Consider the following 17,879-nt stretch of genomic DNA (forward strand, 5'->3'; position numbering starts at 1 on the left):
GTATCTTTACATGTTGTGATGAAGCAAGTTAGAAACTGTCATATGAACCTTTCTTAAAGTTTTATTCCAGTAAACATTGATTTCCTTTACCATATGGATGCTAAAACGTAGATGATGGGGAAAAAAGTGTAGTACATTTTAGTAAGAGTTGTGACTGATTTTTCTGCTCATTCAGATTGAGAAATGTCCTATGGGTCCTACAGCCTCCTGCCAAATCAAATGCTATGTAACTATTTTACCTTTAACCATTACCTATAGTATTTCATTTTTTACCTTCTAGGCCATATGCCAAATGTTTATTGTTTTTTTCTAGATCTTGTTTATTCACATATCTGAGTAACTTACAGGAACATATGTGAATTTTCATTCTTGTCAGAAATGTACATCCATGTTTATCCATCAACAGTTTACCAGGCAGATGGAGAATAGTCAATTTATTTTTCTGTAACACCAATCTTCACCCTCTGCCCCACACCCCAACATGATATCATTGGCAAATTGAGTAATCATGAGCGAATGTCATTTAGCCTCTGAAAATGAGTAAAGTATTAGGGTTCTACTCAAGTTATGTAGTTTTACAGTTTATAGGTCTTTACATTCTGTTCTCTTACAGTTATATTTGGAAACCGAAATTCATGTGGCTACTGAGCTTTCTTCTCATTTAACACAAAGAGATGTTAGTTGTCTACATGATGTTCTTGTTCTATCATGCAAGCATTTTTATACTTTAATATTAAATACTTTTTAGTATGTCATATTAGAGCTTCGGATGACTTCAAAAAGTTTTTGCTGCTGCTGCTGTTTTTTCAAATCCAGAAGGAAAGTGATGAAACAGTGGGTGACATATAGTTCTAAAGCCACACAGGGATTTGACATGTAGCTTGACATATAGTTCCTGTTTTAGCCAGTTTTTGAGTCACTGTGATCAAAATACCTGACAAGAACAACTTGAAGAGTGAAGGATTATTTTGGCTTACAATTTCATAGGTTCAGTCCCTGGTCAACTGACTCCATAGCTATGGGTCCAGGGTAAGGCAGAACACCATGGTGGAAGGACATGGAGTAAGAAAGCAACTCAGGACATGGCAACCAGGAAGGAGAACTCTGCTCACCAAGGACAAAATATAAACCCAAAATGTACACTCCCAGTAATGTACTTAATCAAGTTACACCCTACATGCGTACAGTACAGTTACTGCCCAGTTAATTCATATCATTGGACTAATCCACCAATAATAATCTAACCATTTCACCACTGAACTTTCTTTCATTGTCTCCCTCCCTTTTGGGGAATAACACATATATAAACCCCAACTATAGTTCCCCCACATGTGGGGATTTGATGTTCTTGAGAAAACCTAATGTAATCTTTTATACATCAGACACTATTAAAATGCTGAATGATAATCACTTTCATTACTGAAGTTCCTGGTGAGTGATTCCCCAACCAGACACCTAGTATATCTCACAATCAGTTGGCATTGTCAGTGTGTTAGGTTGAATACGTGACAATTCACAATTTTAATGAAATCCTGCCTTTCAATCAGTGGTCATGAAGAGGGATGTTTATTTTCCCTAGACACTGAATTAATTTAATCAGATTATATTGTCAATTATTAGTATGAGTGATAACGTTACATATGAATACATCAAAACATGTATATGCCAGAGAAAATAATCACCTTTTTTCTGTCCTCAGGCTAGTCCCTGGAATAATGACATTCTTTATTATCAGAGAATTTCCCTCTAGAAAATAGAATGACAAAATATAGTACAATAACCACTTAGTCAATGTCTTGAGAATGTCAAATTTGATTCGTGGCTATGAAAGAAATCAAATTCTGCCACCTCATTGTTTGGGGTCATTAATGATACAGGCTAATTTGAATATTACCAGTGCTTTTTATGATGTTAGCAGCAAATAATCTTGCATATAGCCCCAGTAACTTGTTATTTCTCAGTAGATACCATTTGGTCCTAAAGTTAGAATGTGGCTTTTTTGACTGAATTTTAATTTGTATAAAATAGCTTTGCCTCTAATTATAAATGTACAAAATTATGACCCTAGTTCCTTAGCATATCATTTCTGTTGCAACTATCATGGCATTAACTTCATGCAGCTATTTACTTAGTTTTTTCAAGAAATACTCATTGGTACTTGGTGTACGTAAAACACTGTGATGAAATATGTATCTTTAAAGATGACTTGACTCCTGCCTTCAAAACTCTATAGGGTAGTGGGAGAGACATTAAGAAAGAGTGTAATAGGAAAGACAGTAGAATGAATCAGACATAACTTTCCTATGTACATATATGAATACATGATCAGTTACTCCACATCATGTACAAACAAAAAATGGGAAGTTACAGTCCATGTATTATGATATGTCCAAATACATTCTATTGTCATGTATAACTAAAAAGAACAATATAAATTTTTAAAAAATGGAACAAAAAAGGAGTGTAATATGTGTTGGAGATATGTGAACATTGCTGTAATCTCATTTAGAAGATAAATATGATGCTTTCTTTGGTAAATAATAGAAAAAAACTAACTCAGTTTAATATTTTAAAAGGGAATGTATTTGCTCACCAGCTGAGTCCAGAGGCAATTGTTTCAGACACGTCTTGATCAGGTTTTAAAGATGTGACATGGAAGCTGGGCCCTATGGCACATGCCTGAAATTCCAGTAGCTTGGGAGGCTGAAGCAGAAGGATCACAAGTTCAAAGCCAGCCTCAAAACTTAGTGAGGCTCTAAGCAACTCAGCAAGACCCTGTCTCAAAATAAAAAAATAATAATAAAAGAAGGGCTGGAGATGTGGTTCAATGATTAAGCACTGCTGGGTTCAATCCCCACTACAAAAAAAAAAAAAAAAAAAAATGTAGTGGCGAAGTCCAGTTTACTATCTCCTTTTCCTTGTTGAAGGTGCTACTCTTGGTAGGCCCTGTTCATATGATCTAAAGCAGGTTGCCAACCATTTTCAAAGCTGTATGCTCCTAGATTAAACATAATATAAAAGAGGAGATTTTTCTTTCCATGTAACTTTAACAAAAGTTCCATACTATGGTTAACCTTGATTGACCTCTGAATCATGTGTGTATCCAGATTATTTATTTAGAGAGAAAATGGCACATGCTGACCTTTTAACTTAGAACTTAGTCTCCCCAACTGAGAAATGGAGTCAGCTCCACCAGATTATATTGTCAGCCAATTCAGGAGGTATGACGTGGCTGGAAGGAAGAACCTTCAAGATCAGGTCTCAATGAACTCAGTGGAATGATTGTCTTTCACTTGTGCAGAGTCATAAGTCTTAAGTCTGAAATTGGAGCCTGAGAATTATGGGTATCTGGAAAGAGTCAGCTCCATCAAAAGAGTTGGGGGTATATGATCTTGTCCAATAATGAGAGTGAAGCCACACAGTTTTCTAAACAGGGAACTTCCACATAAGAATTCTTAATTTTAATAGCAAAATAACCAGAGATCAGCTATTAAAAAGTAGAGTCCTCTATGAAATGTAGAAATATCAGAAGCACTAGCCCTAGGGCTGAGATGGAGCACTCTGGAGAGGGTCCACACCTATAGGGCTGAGAGAGTGATGTTGGAAGGCATGGTTCTGGGTCACTTGATGATCTAGAAGTCACTAAGGAGGCACATGGTCAAGTAGAACTTTCCAAAAATGGCCCTTTAGGGTATTGAGGAAAACTGCTCACAGTCTGGTGTCTCAGTGAAGGCACTCTGCTACTGCTGACCACCTGGTGCTGGAGAAGCTACCCCTGCTGTAAGAGCATTGAAACAGAGGGAAGGAGGGGAGAGGCAACAACAAGATCAGATCGGACAGAGAGCCAGCTTGTGGAGGGCCCTGGGACAGCACTCTGTGTATTAAGGGCAGCCACTGAGTGGTACTAAGCTTTAGAATCAGATTGTGATTTAGATAAATAATTTTGTTATCAATGCAGAAAAGGAATTGAAGTGGTGTGATCCAGGTTAAGATACTGTTGAAATTATCCTGGTGAGTAAATGATGCAAAGCTGAGCTAAAGAAATGGCAGTGTGTGTTATGACAAAGAGGCCAGTTTTAGAGATGGTGAGGAAATAGTGATGAAAATATGGAGGCTGATTGGATAGGGCAAAGTTCTTAGTGAGTCTTCATAATTAGCAAATCTGTACAATCCAAACCTTAAAGTCATCAGCTTTTTAAACCCAACCTTTTTGGGAAATTAATGCAGCACAGCCTGGGAGGTAAAAGTAGGAGCTCTTGAGCAAACTAGCTGGGCTTCAAGCCAGGCGCCTGCACTTGCTGACTGTGAGGTCTCTGGCAGTTTGAGTTAGTCATGCTCCCATCTCAGTCTTTGCCCTGTGAAGTGGGACTAGGGGAGACATCAAAGAGCTGCTTTGGGAGACTAAATCGGATTTATGTAAACCATTTAGAACAATGTCTGTCACATCATAAGCACTCTATTACTCTAGCTGTTGTCATTTTTCTTGTACAAACTGAAAATAACTTTGGAAATATATCACAAACTATATTATTGTTATGCACTTTAAGAATAATGAAACCAGCATTTAATCATTCTTATTTCCTGATGAAATTGTTTTACTGTTCATTTGTTAACAGGAAAGAGAAAATTCAATCAAGAACACTAACTTACCTTAAGGAGGCAGAAAGATAAAGTGTGGTTATGCTGTAAGCATTAATGATCAAACTACAGCATAGGACTAAATAAAGATAGTAGTTACCTGTAAGGTCTTATGTTTATGCATTCATTCACTTTGCCAACTTCTATATTCAAGGTAGATATGTTTTAATTTATTTATATAAGCATACCCTAACTAGAGAGTTATTTGTGATTTATTAAGTAGTTTTACCATTGTCACTTAAAATGCAATCAACTACATATCAACAGGAGGACTCTGGAATGAGGTTAGTTTGTTCCAATAGAAATGATGATCATAGCAGCTGTGATTTGAAGCATGCGTATTGACTGGTAATGGAGGCTTATATGGTGCAGCAGGGGAGGGATCTGACTGCTCAGCTCAACACTATCCCCATGCCTGTATGTCTGCCTGCCTGCCTGTTGGGAGGTGCTCCATATGTACTTAATGAAAAATGAATTATCAGACTACTTTCCTTTCTATTAAAGTAAGTAAGTGTGGTTTCAATGAGAAAAATTAAGGACTGATTTCCAAGACTCTTATCTAGGGAAATCTGACACAGCTGTAGATCAAATAATAGTGGCAGGGGAGGCAGGCTTGCTTCAAAACTGGAGATGGAGCCTCTTTTCAACAAGCCACTGAGAAGACATGTAGGAATTTTAAGTGATGAGCTCTGAAAAAAATATATAAACACACTAATTAAACAACAGACCTTAATGTCTTTTCCAGAACTTTCCATCTTTTCAGCTTCATTTATGCACTGGCTGCAAATATGAAGGACAGGAATGCCTGGTGTGACAGAGTTTTCACTTCAGTGTTCATACACCCAGACTGTGCTGCAGAACAAGAATGGTTTCTATAATGCTCAAGATCATCAGGGCACTTTTAATGGGGGGTGGTATGACAGCTGCCTCTCAGGTGTCACTTAATATTTGCTTGCTGGAAACCATTTCCCAATCCAAAAACTAAGTGCCTGCTTTTCAAAGTGATTTGCCACTGACACCATCATGCTTCCTGGAGCTGTGTGAGCAGCCTGCCACCTGTGTCCTGTCTGCAGCTTTCCTTTCACCCCTCTGAGTCCCCCTCCATCTGCAGATATTCCAGGATACAACAAAGCCTTGTGTTTGTCCCCATGACCAAAATACATGACAAGAACAACTTAGAGGAGGAAAAGTCTATGTAGGGCTCGTGGTCTCAGAGGTCTCAGTACTTGGTCTGCCGAGTCCATTGTTCTGGCCTGAGGTGAGGCAGAACGTCATGAGCATCATGGTGGAAGGCATGGCAGAGGAAAGCTGCTCAGCTCAGGGCACCTGGGAATGTGCAAGAGAGAGAGAGAGGGCACACATATGTGGCAGAAGCTAGGGGGACAAGATATAATTGCAAGGGCACACTTATTTAACCACACCTTACCTGCCTGTAGTTACCAACCAGTATTCCATTCAAATTATTGATACATCAAATTAATTCATCCACTGATCATGTGACAGCTCTCAAAATCTAATCATTTCACCTCTGAAGATTTCTACGTTATCATTCATGTGAGCTTGTCACCTTATATCCAAACCATCATAAGCTCCCTTCAGAATCTGAGTCCAAATTCAGACTTAGATGACCCCACCATCCTCCTCACAAAAACAGACCTATATTCTTCATGATGGGACATAGACATGTATGTTTTGGATAAAGTATTTTCTTCTGTACAAGAACTGTTCTTTACTCAACTGGCATCTCTGAACTCCTCTACAGCCAGTAAATATTTGAGAGCAACAACCATCCAGAGCGAACCAAGGATCATTGATGACATTCAAAAATTAAAACTTGATTTCCATATTAATTTTGAGTTGTCAAAAGTACCTGGTTACTGCCCTTCTTTTTTTCTTTTTCCATCTATCCATTCATCTTTATTTCTCATCTATCTACTAGTAGTTAGGATCCCCATAATCCAGACTTTGGCCTCATTTCCTGCATTTCTCTTGGACCTTGTACATATTCTGACCGTGATTCTTTATAAGAACTTTTGACCCGGTGAGCTCTCAAATGCTTCTAGATCCAAACTCTGAGTGTGACTACGAATACTTTTCCACAGACAAATCCCATCATTGATGTTTCTTTTCAAAAGCATTTCGCTGAACTATAAATTTTATGATTATTATAAATGCACACTAGAATCTGTATTCTTCAGAAAAAGCCAATGAGAAAATAAATTGTGTGTAACACAACAACATAAATATTCAAAATTGGTCTGATTAGCAAATGGTAAAAAGCCTATATATTTCTACACACACACAAATCCAGGATTTAACTCCCTCTGAGATAATTATTTTGCTCTTCCATGGAACCATTTTTATGTCCTGAGAAAAGATTTACATCTCAAATAAGCAGCAGGAACAAGTTAACTGCCAAGAAACTCCTCTCAGTGATACTGTTGATGGCCAAGTTAAGATGATTATAAATCTATTAGGAAGTAAGTCACCATTGATATGTTGTTCTCAAGATTAGAGGTATGAGAGTCTTATTAAGTTATGAAAATGTTTTAAATAGGCCATATAGGCCATTCTGTACCATAAAATGTAATTTGATATGCATGACTGAAAAAAAAAAAAGAAGTACTTTATCACACAGCAGTTCCTTTCTCAGCTGTACTTCCTTATTTTTTTAAACATTATTAGGAGTTGGAAATGATTAAAACTGAGGAGTTACATCACCACTTTATATTTTTATTATTAGGAAGAAAATAATGTAGAATTTCCAAGTAAGAGGAGAATGAAAACTTAGTATCAGGTGTAGTTTAGATTCATCCCACCACCACCACCACTATTCTGAATAACTTCCTTTTCATGCAACTCTTTTCTTAGTAACATGTGGTAACCTATTTGGCAAATCAAATGGTATTATCACATCTATGGAAAGACTTGCATATTCATTATCACTCATTTATAGACACTCTTCCTTCACATAAGGACCCCTGATAAGGAAGGTGGATGAGCCACTTTTGTGATTGTGTCAAGCCTAAACAAAGCAGCAGCTCCAAAGTTAAGGCTTAAGTTGACCTATGACTTTTCTCAGCTGTTTTAGTACTCATCTGTATTTCCAAATTGTCAAAGATGGTTTTAGATTTGCCCAGAACTGCGGGAGCTGATGTGAACTCTGCCCTGATACTCCCTGCATTCTCATTACTCTTTCCAAGCTGCTGTCTCTCCTTTTCCCTGTCTCAGGAGCCTGCATGAGTTGGTGCCTCTCTACCAGTCCCCCTTCATGTTTAAGAACATTCTATTTTGCAAGAAAAAAAAAAAAAAAAGCATTTGTCTTGTTCTTTACTCATTCAGGACTATGTTCTCAGCTGTTTCCCCTGATAAAATTATTTCTATAAAAATGCTACCTGACTGACAATGCCTTAGTGGATTACATTACCACAGTGTCTTAATTTTTCTTTTAATTGAGTCCATTGGTATTATAATAACCAGGGAGGTTATGAATTATGGAAAATTTCACACTGTATCAAAGCCAAGACTTTGGGCACAGCACTTCAGTATGTCTCAAATACTTAATCATTTACAAAGGGATTTTAGTGCAATTCATAATTCAGGTCCAATACCACTCCTGAACATTCAGTGAAACCATTAGGAGGACTTTGGAAACACTGCACCTCATTAGTGTTGTGTGCTTGCTGCCATTCCCTGCACTCCCTGTCCACTCCAGTTGATGACCCCTTCATGTGGCAACTGGACTTGAATCCACTTCTTTCCTGTGGCATGGTATTTCCCCTTTCCATCATATGGCAGGGTGTAGACTCAACTTAAAATTACAGCCCCTTTTGCTCTGGATTTAGAAGCATTGCCATGATTGGTTGAAGATTTCTTCTGTCCCAAATTTTCAGCAGCCCTTGAATTTACTACAGTTTTGTGGAGCCATTTCTCCCCTGATCATTTCAAGATTGTTTCAATATCCATATTGTTTCTTAAATATATTTTCCTTTTTATTCTACTTAAAATCAGAAACCAATATTTCTTATAAAAATGATTACTTAATAAAATATGAAATATAATAAATATAAGATTTTTGTATGCTTTAAAGTTCCAGGAAAATTGTCCTTTACATATAAACATTCCATACATCCCAAGTTTTTAATCAGACTATATGTGATTGTTAGAGGTACTTTCTTCTATTATTTTATTTAAGTCATACCTATTTGTTTTTTACAAATTGCCATTTATAACAGGTTTACTATTATTTGAAAACTATGCTCTTATAAATACTTTTTTTTTTTACCACTTTAGGTGGAGGAGGCTCTGGAGGCTGTCAAAAATGCTACAAATGAACAAGACCTTGCAAACCGCTTTAAAGAATTTGGGAAAGAAATGGTGAAACTTAACTATGTAGCAGCAAGAAGACAACAGGTGGGAAAGATTTTGGAAATGCTAGGGGAGAAAATGGGTGAGTTTTCATAACCTTGTAGTTTTCTAGGTCTGAAAATGGATCAGTTACATCTACTTGAAATCAAAGGCCCTAAGAACCTGGAATCACAAAGTCTGCTTCCTGCTGGGGCAGGTGGATACCACCTTGCCCAGCCCCCTAGACTCTCTGGTCCCTGCTTATAAGTTTCCACTGAGGAAAGCCACTGTGTTAGCCCCACCCTACTCTAACCTTCTGTATACATTTTTAACATATTTATAATAATACTGTGCATACAATTATGCATATTATATTCTTCTTTTTCATTTTATTTATTTTCATTTGTCCTCATAATTCTAGATATCAAATATAATATGCTATTAAGGATTATTTTGACTCACAAAAGAGAAAATGTGATTCTTGCAAAGTCATCTAACATGTATCAGGTGAGCAAATAGGAAGAGAACCCTAGGGATTCAGATACTCTGTACTGATGTTTTAAAGTTGGAAAAACGTCCTCCCAGGGTACTCAGCTGGCAGTCCTAGGTAGCCCTCAGAGAGCAGCACTGTGCTTAACATTTCCCCAAATGATGCATTTTCTTGACAGTACTCTATAAAGATGAAAGTAAAGAGACTCCCCAGTGGTATTATTTTAGCATCCCAAACTAGGAAAACAAATTTACTTTGGCCTATTATTTTCTATTGTCTAAACTCAATAATTGAGCTGCTGTTAGAGGCAATTAAAAAAAAAAAGAACCTTATTCTGTTCTGAAAATGATAATGAAGTGGCATTGATCCACTAACCAAAAATCATAAGATTGGTTTCCAGGTTTGTAATTATAATTGAATATAAAGCAGGCAGAATCTGAGAAGACTGAAGTTCAAATTTTCCATCTGCTGTTAACTGTGGTCGATTCAATCTACTAACCCCATTGGTGGCCCAGTTTTTCAGAAGATTTATTGAATACTTTTTAGGGGGCCAGATACTGTGCTAATGACTGAAGAGTGAGCGAACAAGATAGACACAGGGCTATCACTGGAGATTCAGTATAGGAAGAAAATGTGCTTAAATAAGTCAACATGTTAAAATGTGGTGAGTGTTAATAATGAGAAAGATATAGGACTTTGTGGAAGCAGATGGAAGTGACATAGCTTAGTGAGTTGTTAGGAGAATCCGTTCTAGGAGAACATACCAGATAAGTAGAGTCCTGTCACGAGGAAGAGAAGATGGTTTTTTAAATTCAGTGTGTTTGAGTCTGTGAATCCAAGTTCTGTTGTGTATGCTGTCCTGAAAACTTCATGCAAGATTCATGTTTTGCCCACACAGGAACTGAAGGACCCTCATTGTAGGGATGAAATGGCAGCAGCCCGTGGAGCTCTGAAGAAGAATGCCACAATGCTGTATACAGCCTCCCAAGCCTTTCTCCGCCACCCAGATGTTGCTGCCACAAGAGCCAACCGAGATTATGTATTCAAACAAGTCCAGGAGGCCATTGCTGGCATCTCCAATGCTGCTCAAGCTACCTCGCCCACCGACGAAGCCAAAGGCCACACGGGTATTGGCGAGCTGGCTGCAGCTCTGAATGAGTTTGATGTAAGCATCTGGGTTGGGTAAAGTGCACAGAGGATGTGCATTTATACTGAAGCATAAATGTATTGGAGGTAAATGAACACTACAATAGTGTGTTTATTTTCCTCTCAGAGGCTTTTGACTTGATAAACCATACAGTGTGTTCCTGTTATTAGGAAACTAAACTATCGTAGAGCCTAATTCACTTGTCTTTAAAGAAGCTAACAACTAATATTATGTTTAAGAGGGCCTGATCCCTTTCAGGTAAAGGGATACCCTTCAGTCAGTCATTCAGATTTTATTATTAAAGGGACACATGTTATAGTCAGTCTAGGTATAGATTGTTTCTGTCTTGTGCTGGTGAAAAACTATCCTCACCAATGGGCATGGTGGTGCAGGTCTGTAATCCCAGGAACTTAGGAGGCTGAGGTAGGAGGATTGCAAGTTCAAAGCCAGTCTCAGCAACTTTGTGAGGCCCTAAGAAATTTCGTGAGACCCTGTCTCAAAATAAAAAATGAAAAAAGGGCTGGGGATATGGCTTAGTGGTTAAGCACTCCGGGGTGCAATCCCTGGTACCAAAAACAAACAAACAAACAAACAAAAAACCCAAAAAACCCTGCCCTCACTTTCTTCATTTGAAATCAGTGACAAACTCACAGTGATCCCACAGAGAAATCTGGTTTTCCTCAGAAAGGGGCCTGTGCTAATCCAATGAACAACCCACCTTCTCTACCCACTACTTTTGGTAGTGTGGCCCAGGGAGGGCCATGGTAGAAGGGTAGCTCACTGGACCATCTTCAAGGCATGTGAGCAAGTGAGGTTGCACATCCTCAGCAGCCTGCATGATAACCCTCACCTGCCCAGGTCCTCCCCCTCTGTGAATTCACTTATCCTCTGATCAATAAAAATCTCTGTGAGTTGGGAGAGCTACACAGAATTATAAATAATCAGAATCTGCTCTCAAGGGTATCTTTTTCTACTGGGGAGATGAGGGAAGTAAAATGTACTGAATTCCATTTAAGTGATGAAACAGAATTCATAGAAGAAAAAACAGGTTACTCAATGACTGTAGGGAAAGCTGGTGAGCTTGCTTTTTGGATATGTTGACATGAACTTTTGGCAGTAAATGACTAGTTGTCTGCTAGAAAAGAGGATCCAGAGCAGGAGATGGCATGGAGATGGATGATGCAATTAAGAAATAATTGTAACACTTTATGTTCAAACAATTCTTTGCAGTTTTCATAGAGATCTCTTCTTTCTCTTATTTTGTCTTATTTTTAGTGTGTGTTTGTGTGTGTGTATGTGTGTGTGGGCCCGTCTATCTCAAACCATATAGTGTTTTTCTAAGACTTTTTGTAAGGATTAAATACAATGAATTTAATGTATTTATCACACAATTCAGGAATGAATGTTAGGTAATTGCCTTCACCACATTTCAGCAGATAGTTGTTAATCCATGAAAAATAGTTAGAAAGTTTAAAATAATTTTTATTTTTGTATAGAATAGACATACAGAAGATGGTAGATTTCCCTAATGTAAAACAGAATGAGAAAAAAGATCTAGTCACAAAATGAGTATGAAAAATTATCTGTTGGCTTTATTACATATTTAAATTTCCTTATATATGTTAGAAATAATTGTAATATATATGGGAAGAACTTAAAAAAGAAAGGCATACTACTTTCATGATGGGTAGGTTTTACTCTCTGCTAAATAATACTATGATTCAGCATAGGAAAACTATTGTCCTCATCAGTTTTTATAATAGTCAAGCAATATTTTTTTAAAAAAAGCTCTTTTATAAAGTGATGATAAAATATTTTCTGGAGTGAAAAATGAATGAGTTCATATTTTAAAGAATACATGATCAGGCAGTGCACTCAGATATTAAAACATAATTCTACTGTATTCATTTTTTACTATATTCATTTTAAAAGTATGCATTAGACCAGAAGACTCATCTGTCAAAAGATATGCAATTGCAAACAACTCAAATACAAAATTATTGTATAAAACAAATATTTTAAAAATTAAGTTAAGGCTGAATAAATTATGTAGTCATATTTTGGCACGATTACATTATTATTGCCATAATTTCTTTATAATTGAATTGTAAACAGACAGTTACAGAATGGAAGGATAGCCAGACCCTTACACTGCTGCCACCTTCTGACCAAGAGGGTAATGACACCTGCTCCTGGTTTTCTCTCTGATTCCAGACCATTTTCATGAATGGTCTTTTAGCCACAGTGAATTTAACATTGTTGTATTGCAAAAGGCTCTAGACTCATAAAGTAGAATTTGAGGACATGGGGAAAATCTACTAGCCAAGTATGAGACATCTTTAACTTTCAACAGTTTTCATTTCTTATTTATTTTACATCACAATGATATCTTTTCATTTTGGATAAAGAAGACTTCAGGAAGTTAGCACAAGAATGTAACTATCAAAGGTGTAGTAACTGACCCACCTATTTAATTATATTTTATTTTATGTTATATATTAACTAATTTTGTTATTATAGTATTAATAATATATATTAAGATGTAATTATGTATTAATTAAATATATTAAGTAATGCCTTATTATAAATATATAGGTTCTTAAGCTATGAAAATTGCATAAAGAATTTTCTAATATTTAAACTCAGTTTTCAAATATTAACAAAAATCAGCATGTGACTCTGTCTCAATTTCAATTCAGAGACAACAAATTCTCCCACTAAAAATAATATTATCACTTCTCTTAATCTTATGAAAAAACTATAAATTTCTTTTCTTCAGTTGAATGATGAATATTTTGGCTTTTTAAAACTTCTCAGGATTTCTAACGTAAAATCAATTTAGGATTCACAGGCATGTGTCTTCAGTCCTTAATGCTATTTTCAGATTATGTTAGCCAAGGCTTCTATTACTGTAACAAAACACCTGATGTAATCGTCTTCAAAAGAGGAAAGCTTTATTTTGGCTTCCAGTTTTACAGGTTTTAGTTCATGGTCAGTTGGTCCTGTTGTTTTTGGTCCTGTGGTAAAGCAAAACATCAGGGCAGGAGCACACAGTAGCAAGCTGGTCACCTTATGGTGGTCAGAAAGTGAAAAAGAGGGAGAGGGGAGGCCAAGGTCTCAACATCCCCTTCAGGCACATTCTCCTTATGACTAGAAGGCTTCCAGCTGGGCCCCACCTCTGCAGTAGCACCTTCAGCATTGGAGGATGCTTATCCAGACCATACACAGATATTAAAACCAATTGATATTCTACTGAGTAAAAACTTTCAACTTTCAGTAACTTAGTGTTTCTGTCAGTAACGCTTATGGGTATTTGGTTTAACAGCTTCCCAATGTGTTGACAATTTTATAAGTATGGTGTCTTTGAGATGCTAAAGTGAAAGTAACTGTAGCAGCATTAAATGTATTTTCATAGCATCATTGGCATACCTTAAAATTGAATTTGAAACATACTTCATATTATTAGCTGTGAATGTGTCAAATCTCAGTTGCATGGGAAGTTGGATGTGAATGTTGACTTAAAATTTTATATTTGACGAGAGCAAGGTAAAAATCAGTGTTTTACATTCATTTGTCTAACACTATGGGATTGTCTAACTGGGTAGTAATAATCGTGGCTCAATGCTCGGTGACCTCTTCTGACACTGTTACCCTACCTACATGAATAGTCAATATAGTGATTAACACAGCAAGAGAATGAGGGGGGATAATGAGTATTTTAACAATTTGAAATTGTCAAGACAGTCTCTCATGATACAACAGAAAAAAAATGTAGAGTGATTGCTAATCAATGGAAAAATCATCCTCTTTGAAATGTGACAACTTGAGGAGGTTAATTTTATCTCTGAAAATATCTACCAAGGAATGCTGCACAGATGATTTTTAAAATGACTTTTCTAAAATAAATCATATATATTATAATGTCAATTTTGACTGCCAGGAAACTTTCAGGAGTGGGAGAGGAGAATATTAAAAGCAAGTCTTAGATGATTTTCTTTTATTCAAAAAAGGAGGATGTCCTATATCTTTGTTTTTGGAAACTTGTTTTATAGATAGATGAAGATATTCTGGAAAAAATTAAATTAACACGAGTCATGACACTCTTTTTATAAGTAATAACTGTAAAAATAGAAATTCATGAAGCTATTTTATAATCTAAACTTTCCCCCTTTTACTTATTTATTTATTTCATTAAAATCTTTTTTTTTTTTTTTTTTTTACAGACTGCATTTTGATTCATTGTACACAAATGGGGTACAATTTTTCATTTCTTTGGTTGTACACAATATAGATTCACACCATTCATGTAATCATACATATACATAGGGTAATACTGTCTGTTTCATTCTGCTTTCTGTCCCCCACCCCTTCCCACCCCTTTTTCCTCTACACCATCCAAAGTTTCTTCATTTTTCTCTTCCCCACACCACCTCTCTCCTCATTATATACTGACATGCACTTATCAGAGAAAACATTTGGCCTTTGGTTTTTGGGCCTGGCCTATTTCACTTAGCATGATATTTTCCAACTTTATCCATTTACCAGCAAATGCCATAATTTTATTCTTCTTTATGGCTGAGTAATATTCCATGGTATAGCCATACCACAGTTTTTTTATCCATTCATCAATTGAAGGGCATCTAGGTTGGTTCTACAATCTGGCTATTATGAATTGAGCTGCTATGAACATTGATGTGACTGCATCACTGTAGTATGCTGATTTTAAGTCCTATGGGTATAAACCGAGTAGTGGGATAACTGGGTCAAATGGTGGGTCCATTCCAAGTTTTCTGAGAAATCTCCATACTGCTTTCCAGAGTGGCTGCACCAATTTGCAACTCTTCCAGCAATGTATGAGTGTGCCTTTTTCCCCACATCGATGCCAACACTTATTATTGCTTGTGTTCTTGATAATAGCCATTCTCATTGGAGTTAGATGAAATCTTAGGGTGGTTTTAATTTGCATTTCTCTAATTACTAGGGATGATGAGCACTTTTTCATATATTTGTTGATCACCTGTGTATCTTCTTTTGTGAAGTGTATGCCCAGTTCCTTGACCCATTTATTGAATGGGTTCTTTGTATTTTGGGTGTAAAGTTTTTTAAGTTTTTTATAAATTTGGAGATGAGTGCTCTGTCTGAAGTGTGTGTGGAAAAGATTTTCTCCCACTCGGTAGGCTCTCTTTTCATATTATTGATTGTTTCCTGTGCTGAGAAAAAACTTTTTAATTTGAATCTATCCCATTTATTGATTCTTGCTGTTATTTCTTGCACTATGGGAGTCTTGTTAAGGAAGTCTGGTCATAAGCCAACGTAATGGAGATTCAGACCTACTTTTTCTTCTATTTGGTGAAGAGTCTTGGGCCTAATTCCTGGATCTTTGATCCCTTTTGAGTTGAGTTTTGTACAGGGTGAGAGATAGGGGTTTAATTTCATTTTACTGCATATGGATTTCCAGTTTTGCCAGCACCATTTGTTGAAGAGGCTATCTTTTCTCCACTGTAAGTTTTTGGCTACTTGTCTAGTATGAGGATAACTGTACTTATATGGATATGTCTCTGTGTCTTCTATCATGTACCATTGATCTGCCTGTCTATTGTGGTGCCAATACCATGCCATTTTTGTTACTATTGCTCTATAGTAAAGTTTAAGGTCTGGTATTGTGATACCTCCTGCATCACTCTTCTGCCCAGGATTGCTTTGGCTATTCTGGGTCTTTTGTTCTTCCAGATGAATTTCATGATTGCTTTCTCTGTTTCTATGAGAAGTGTCATTGGGATTTTAATTGGAATTGCATTAAATCTGTATAGCACCTTTGGAAATATGGCCATTTGATAATATTAATTCTGCCTATCCAAGAACATAGGAGATCTTTCCATTTTCTAAGGTCTTCTTCAATTTCTTTCTTTAATGTTCTGTAGTTTTCATTTGTAGAGATCTTTCACCCTTTGGTTAGATTGATTTCAAAGTATTTTATTCTTTTTAAATCAGACAATAAGCAATATCTCACATTTCTCTAACTTTAGTCTCTTCTACTTATGATTTCAACTTTCTGCATCTCAACTATTCCTGAGAATTTAATTGATAATTCTCCTATTCTTGCATTGTATGCACACAGAAAAATGTTTTCCTATAACCCAAAAAGAAAAGCGTTGTTACTTTATTTCCCATATTTTCATATTTTTCTTTCCCTAACCGAGTTTTTTCATTTGTTCTTTTTAGATATACATGACAGTGTATATTTTGACATTATACAATACATGGAGTATAACTTATTCTCATTAGGACCCCATTTTGTGGTTGTACAGTATGTGGGTTTTCACTGGCCATGTATTCATATATGAACATGTGAAAGTTACGTCTGATTCATTCTACTGTCTTTCTTATTCCAAACACCCTCCCCACCCTTCATCCCCTTTTTCTAATCCACTGACTTGAATTCTTCACACCCCTATTTCGTGTCAGCATCCATATACCATAAAGAACATTTGACCTTTGTTTTTTTGGGACTGGTTTATTTCACTTAGTATGACAGTATCCAGATCCATCCATTTATCAGCAAATGCCATAATTTCATTCTTCTTCATGACTAATATTCCTGTGTGTGTGTGTGTGTGTGTGTGTGTGTATTTTTTCCTTTATCCATTCACCTGTTGAAGGGCACTGATTAACTAATGTGAATTGAACTGCTATAGACATTGATGTGCTCGTGTCACTGTAGTATGCTGATTTTAAGTCTTTTGGATATAGGCCGAGAAGTGAGATAACTGGGTCAAATAGTGGTTCCATTCCAAGTTCCCTAAGGAATCTCCGTACTACTTTCCATAGTGGTCTCGCCAATTTGCATCTCACCAGCAATGTATGAGTGGGCCTTTCTCCCCACATCCTCGCCAGCCCCTACTGTTACTCGTATTCTTGATAATTGCCATTCTGACTGGAGTGAGATGGAATTTAAGTGTAGTTTTAATTTACTTTTCTCTAACTGCTAGAGATGTTGAACCTTTTTTCACATATTTGTTGACCATTCGTATTTCTTTTTCTGTGGAGTGCCTGTTCTTTTGAACTAGAATCTATCCTTTGGTTCCGTCTCTTGGCTGTCCACAGTCTCAGCACCTAAACTGCTCTTGATCTCCACACCCTGTGACACTGCCCAGTGGTCTCTGAAGAAACCCTGCTCAAGAAATCTGTGTGCTTCTATTTCCTAGTTTTCAAATGCTCAACTTCAGGGAACAGTATACTATTGTACAGACTATGGTC

General features: G+C 36.7%; 1 protein-coding gene across 4 annotated transcripts in view; it reads left to right on the top strand.

The window, feature by feature from the left end:
* Window positions 1-17,879, top strand: part of CTNNA2 (catenin alpha 2) — a 1,097,968-nt gene that overhangs the window by 326,760 nt on the left and 753,329 nt on the right. For all 4 annotated transcript variants that reach the window (XM_079111126.1, XM_079111127.1, XM_079111124.1 and 1 more), the window contains exons 5-6: window positions 8,932-9,051; window positions 10,374-10,640. In XM_079111126.1, coding sequence (XP_078967252.1) covers window positions 8,932-9,051; window positions 10,374-10,640 — 387 coding nt within the window. The remainder of the gene's footprint in view (window positions 1-8,931; window positions 9,052-10,373; window positions 10,641-17,879) is intronic.

This window comes from Sciurus vulgaris, assembly GCF_902686455.1.
Source record: "Sciurus vulgaris genome assembly, chromosome: 14".
Classification (NCBI taxonomy): Eukaryota; Metazoa; Chordata; class Mammalia; order Rodentia; family Sciuridae; genus Sciurus; species Sciurus vulgaris.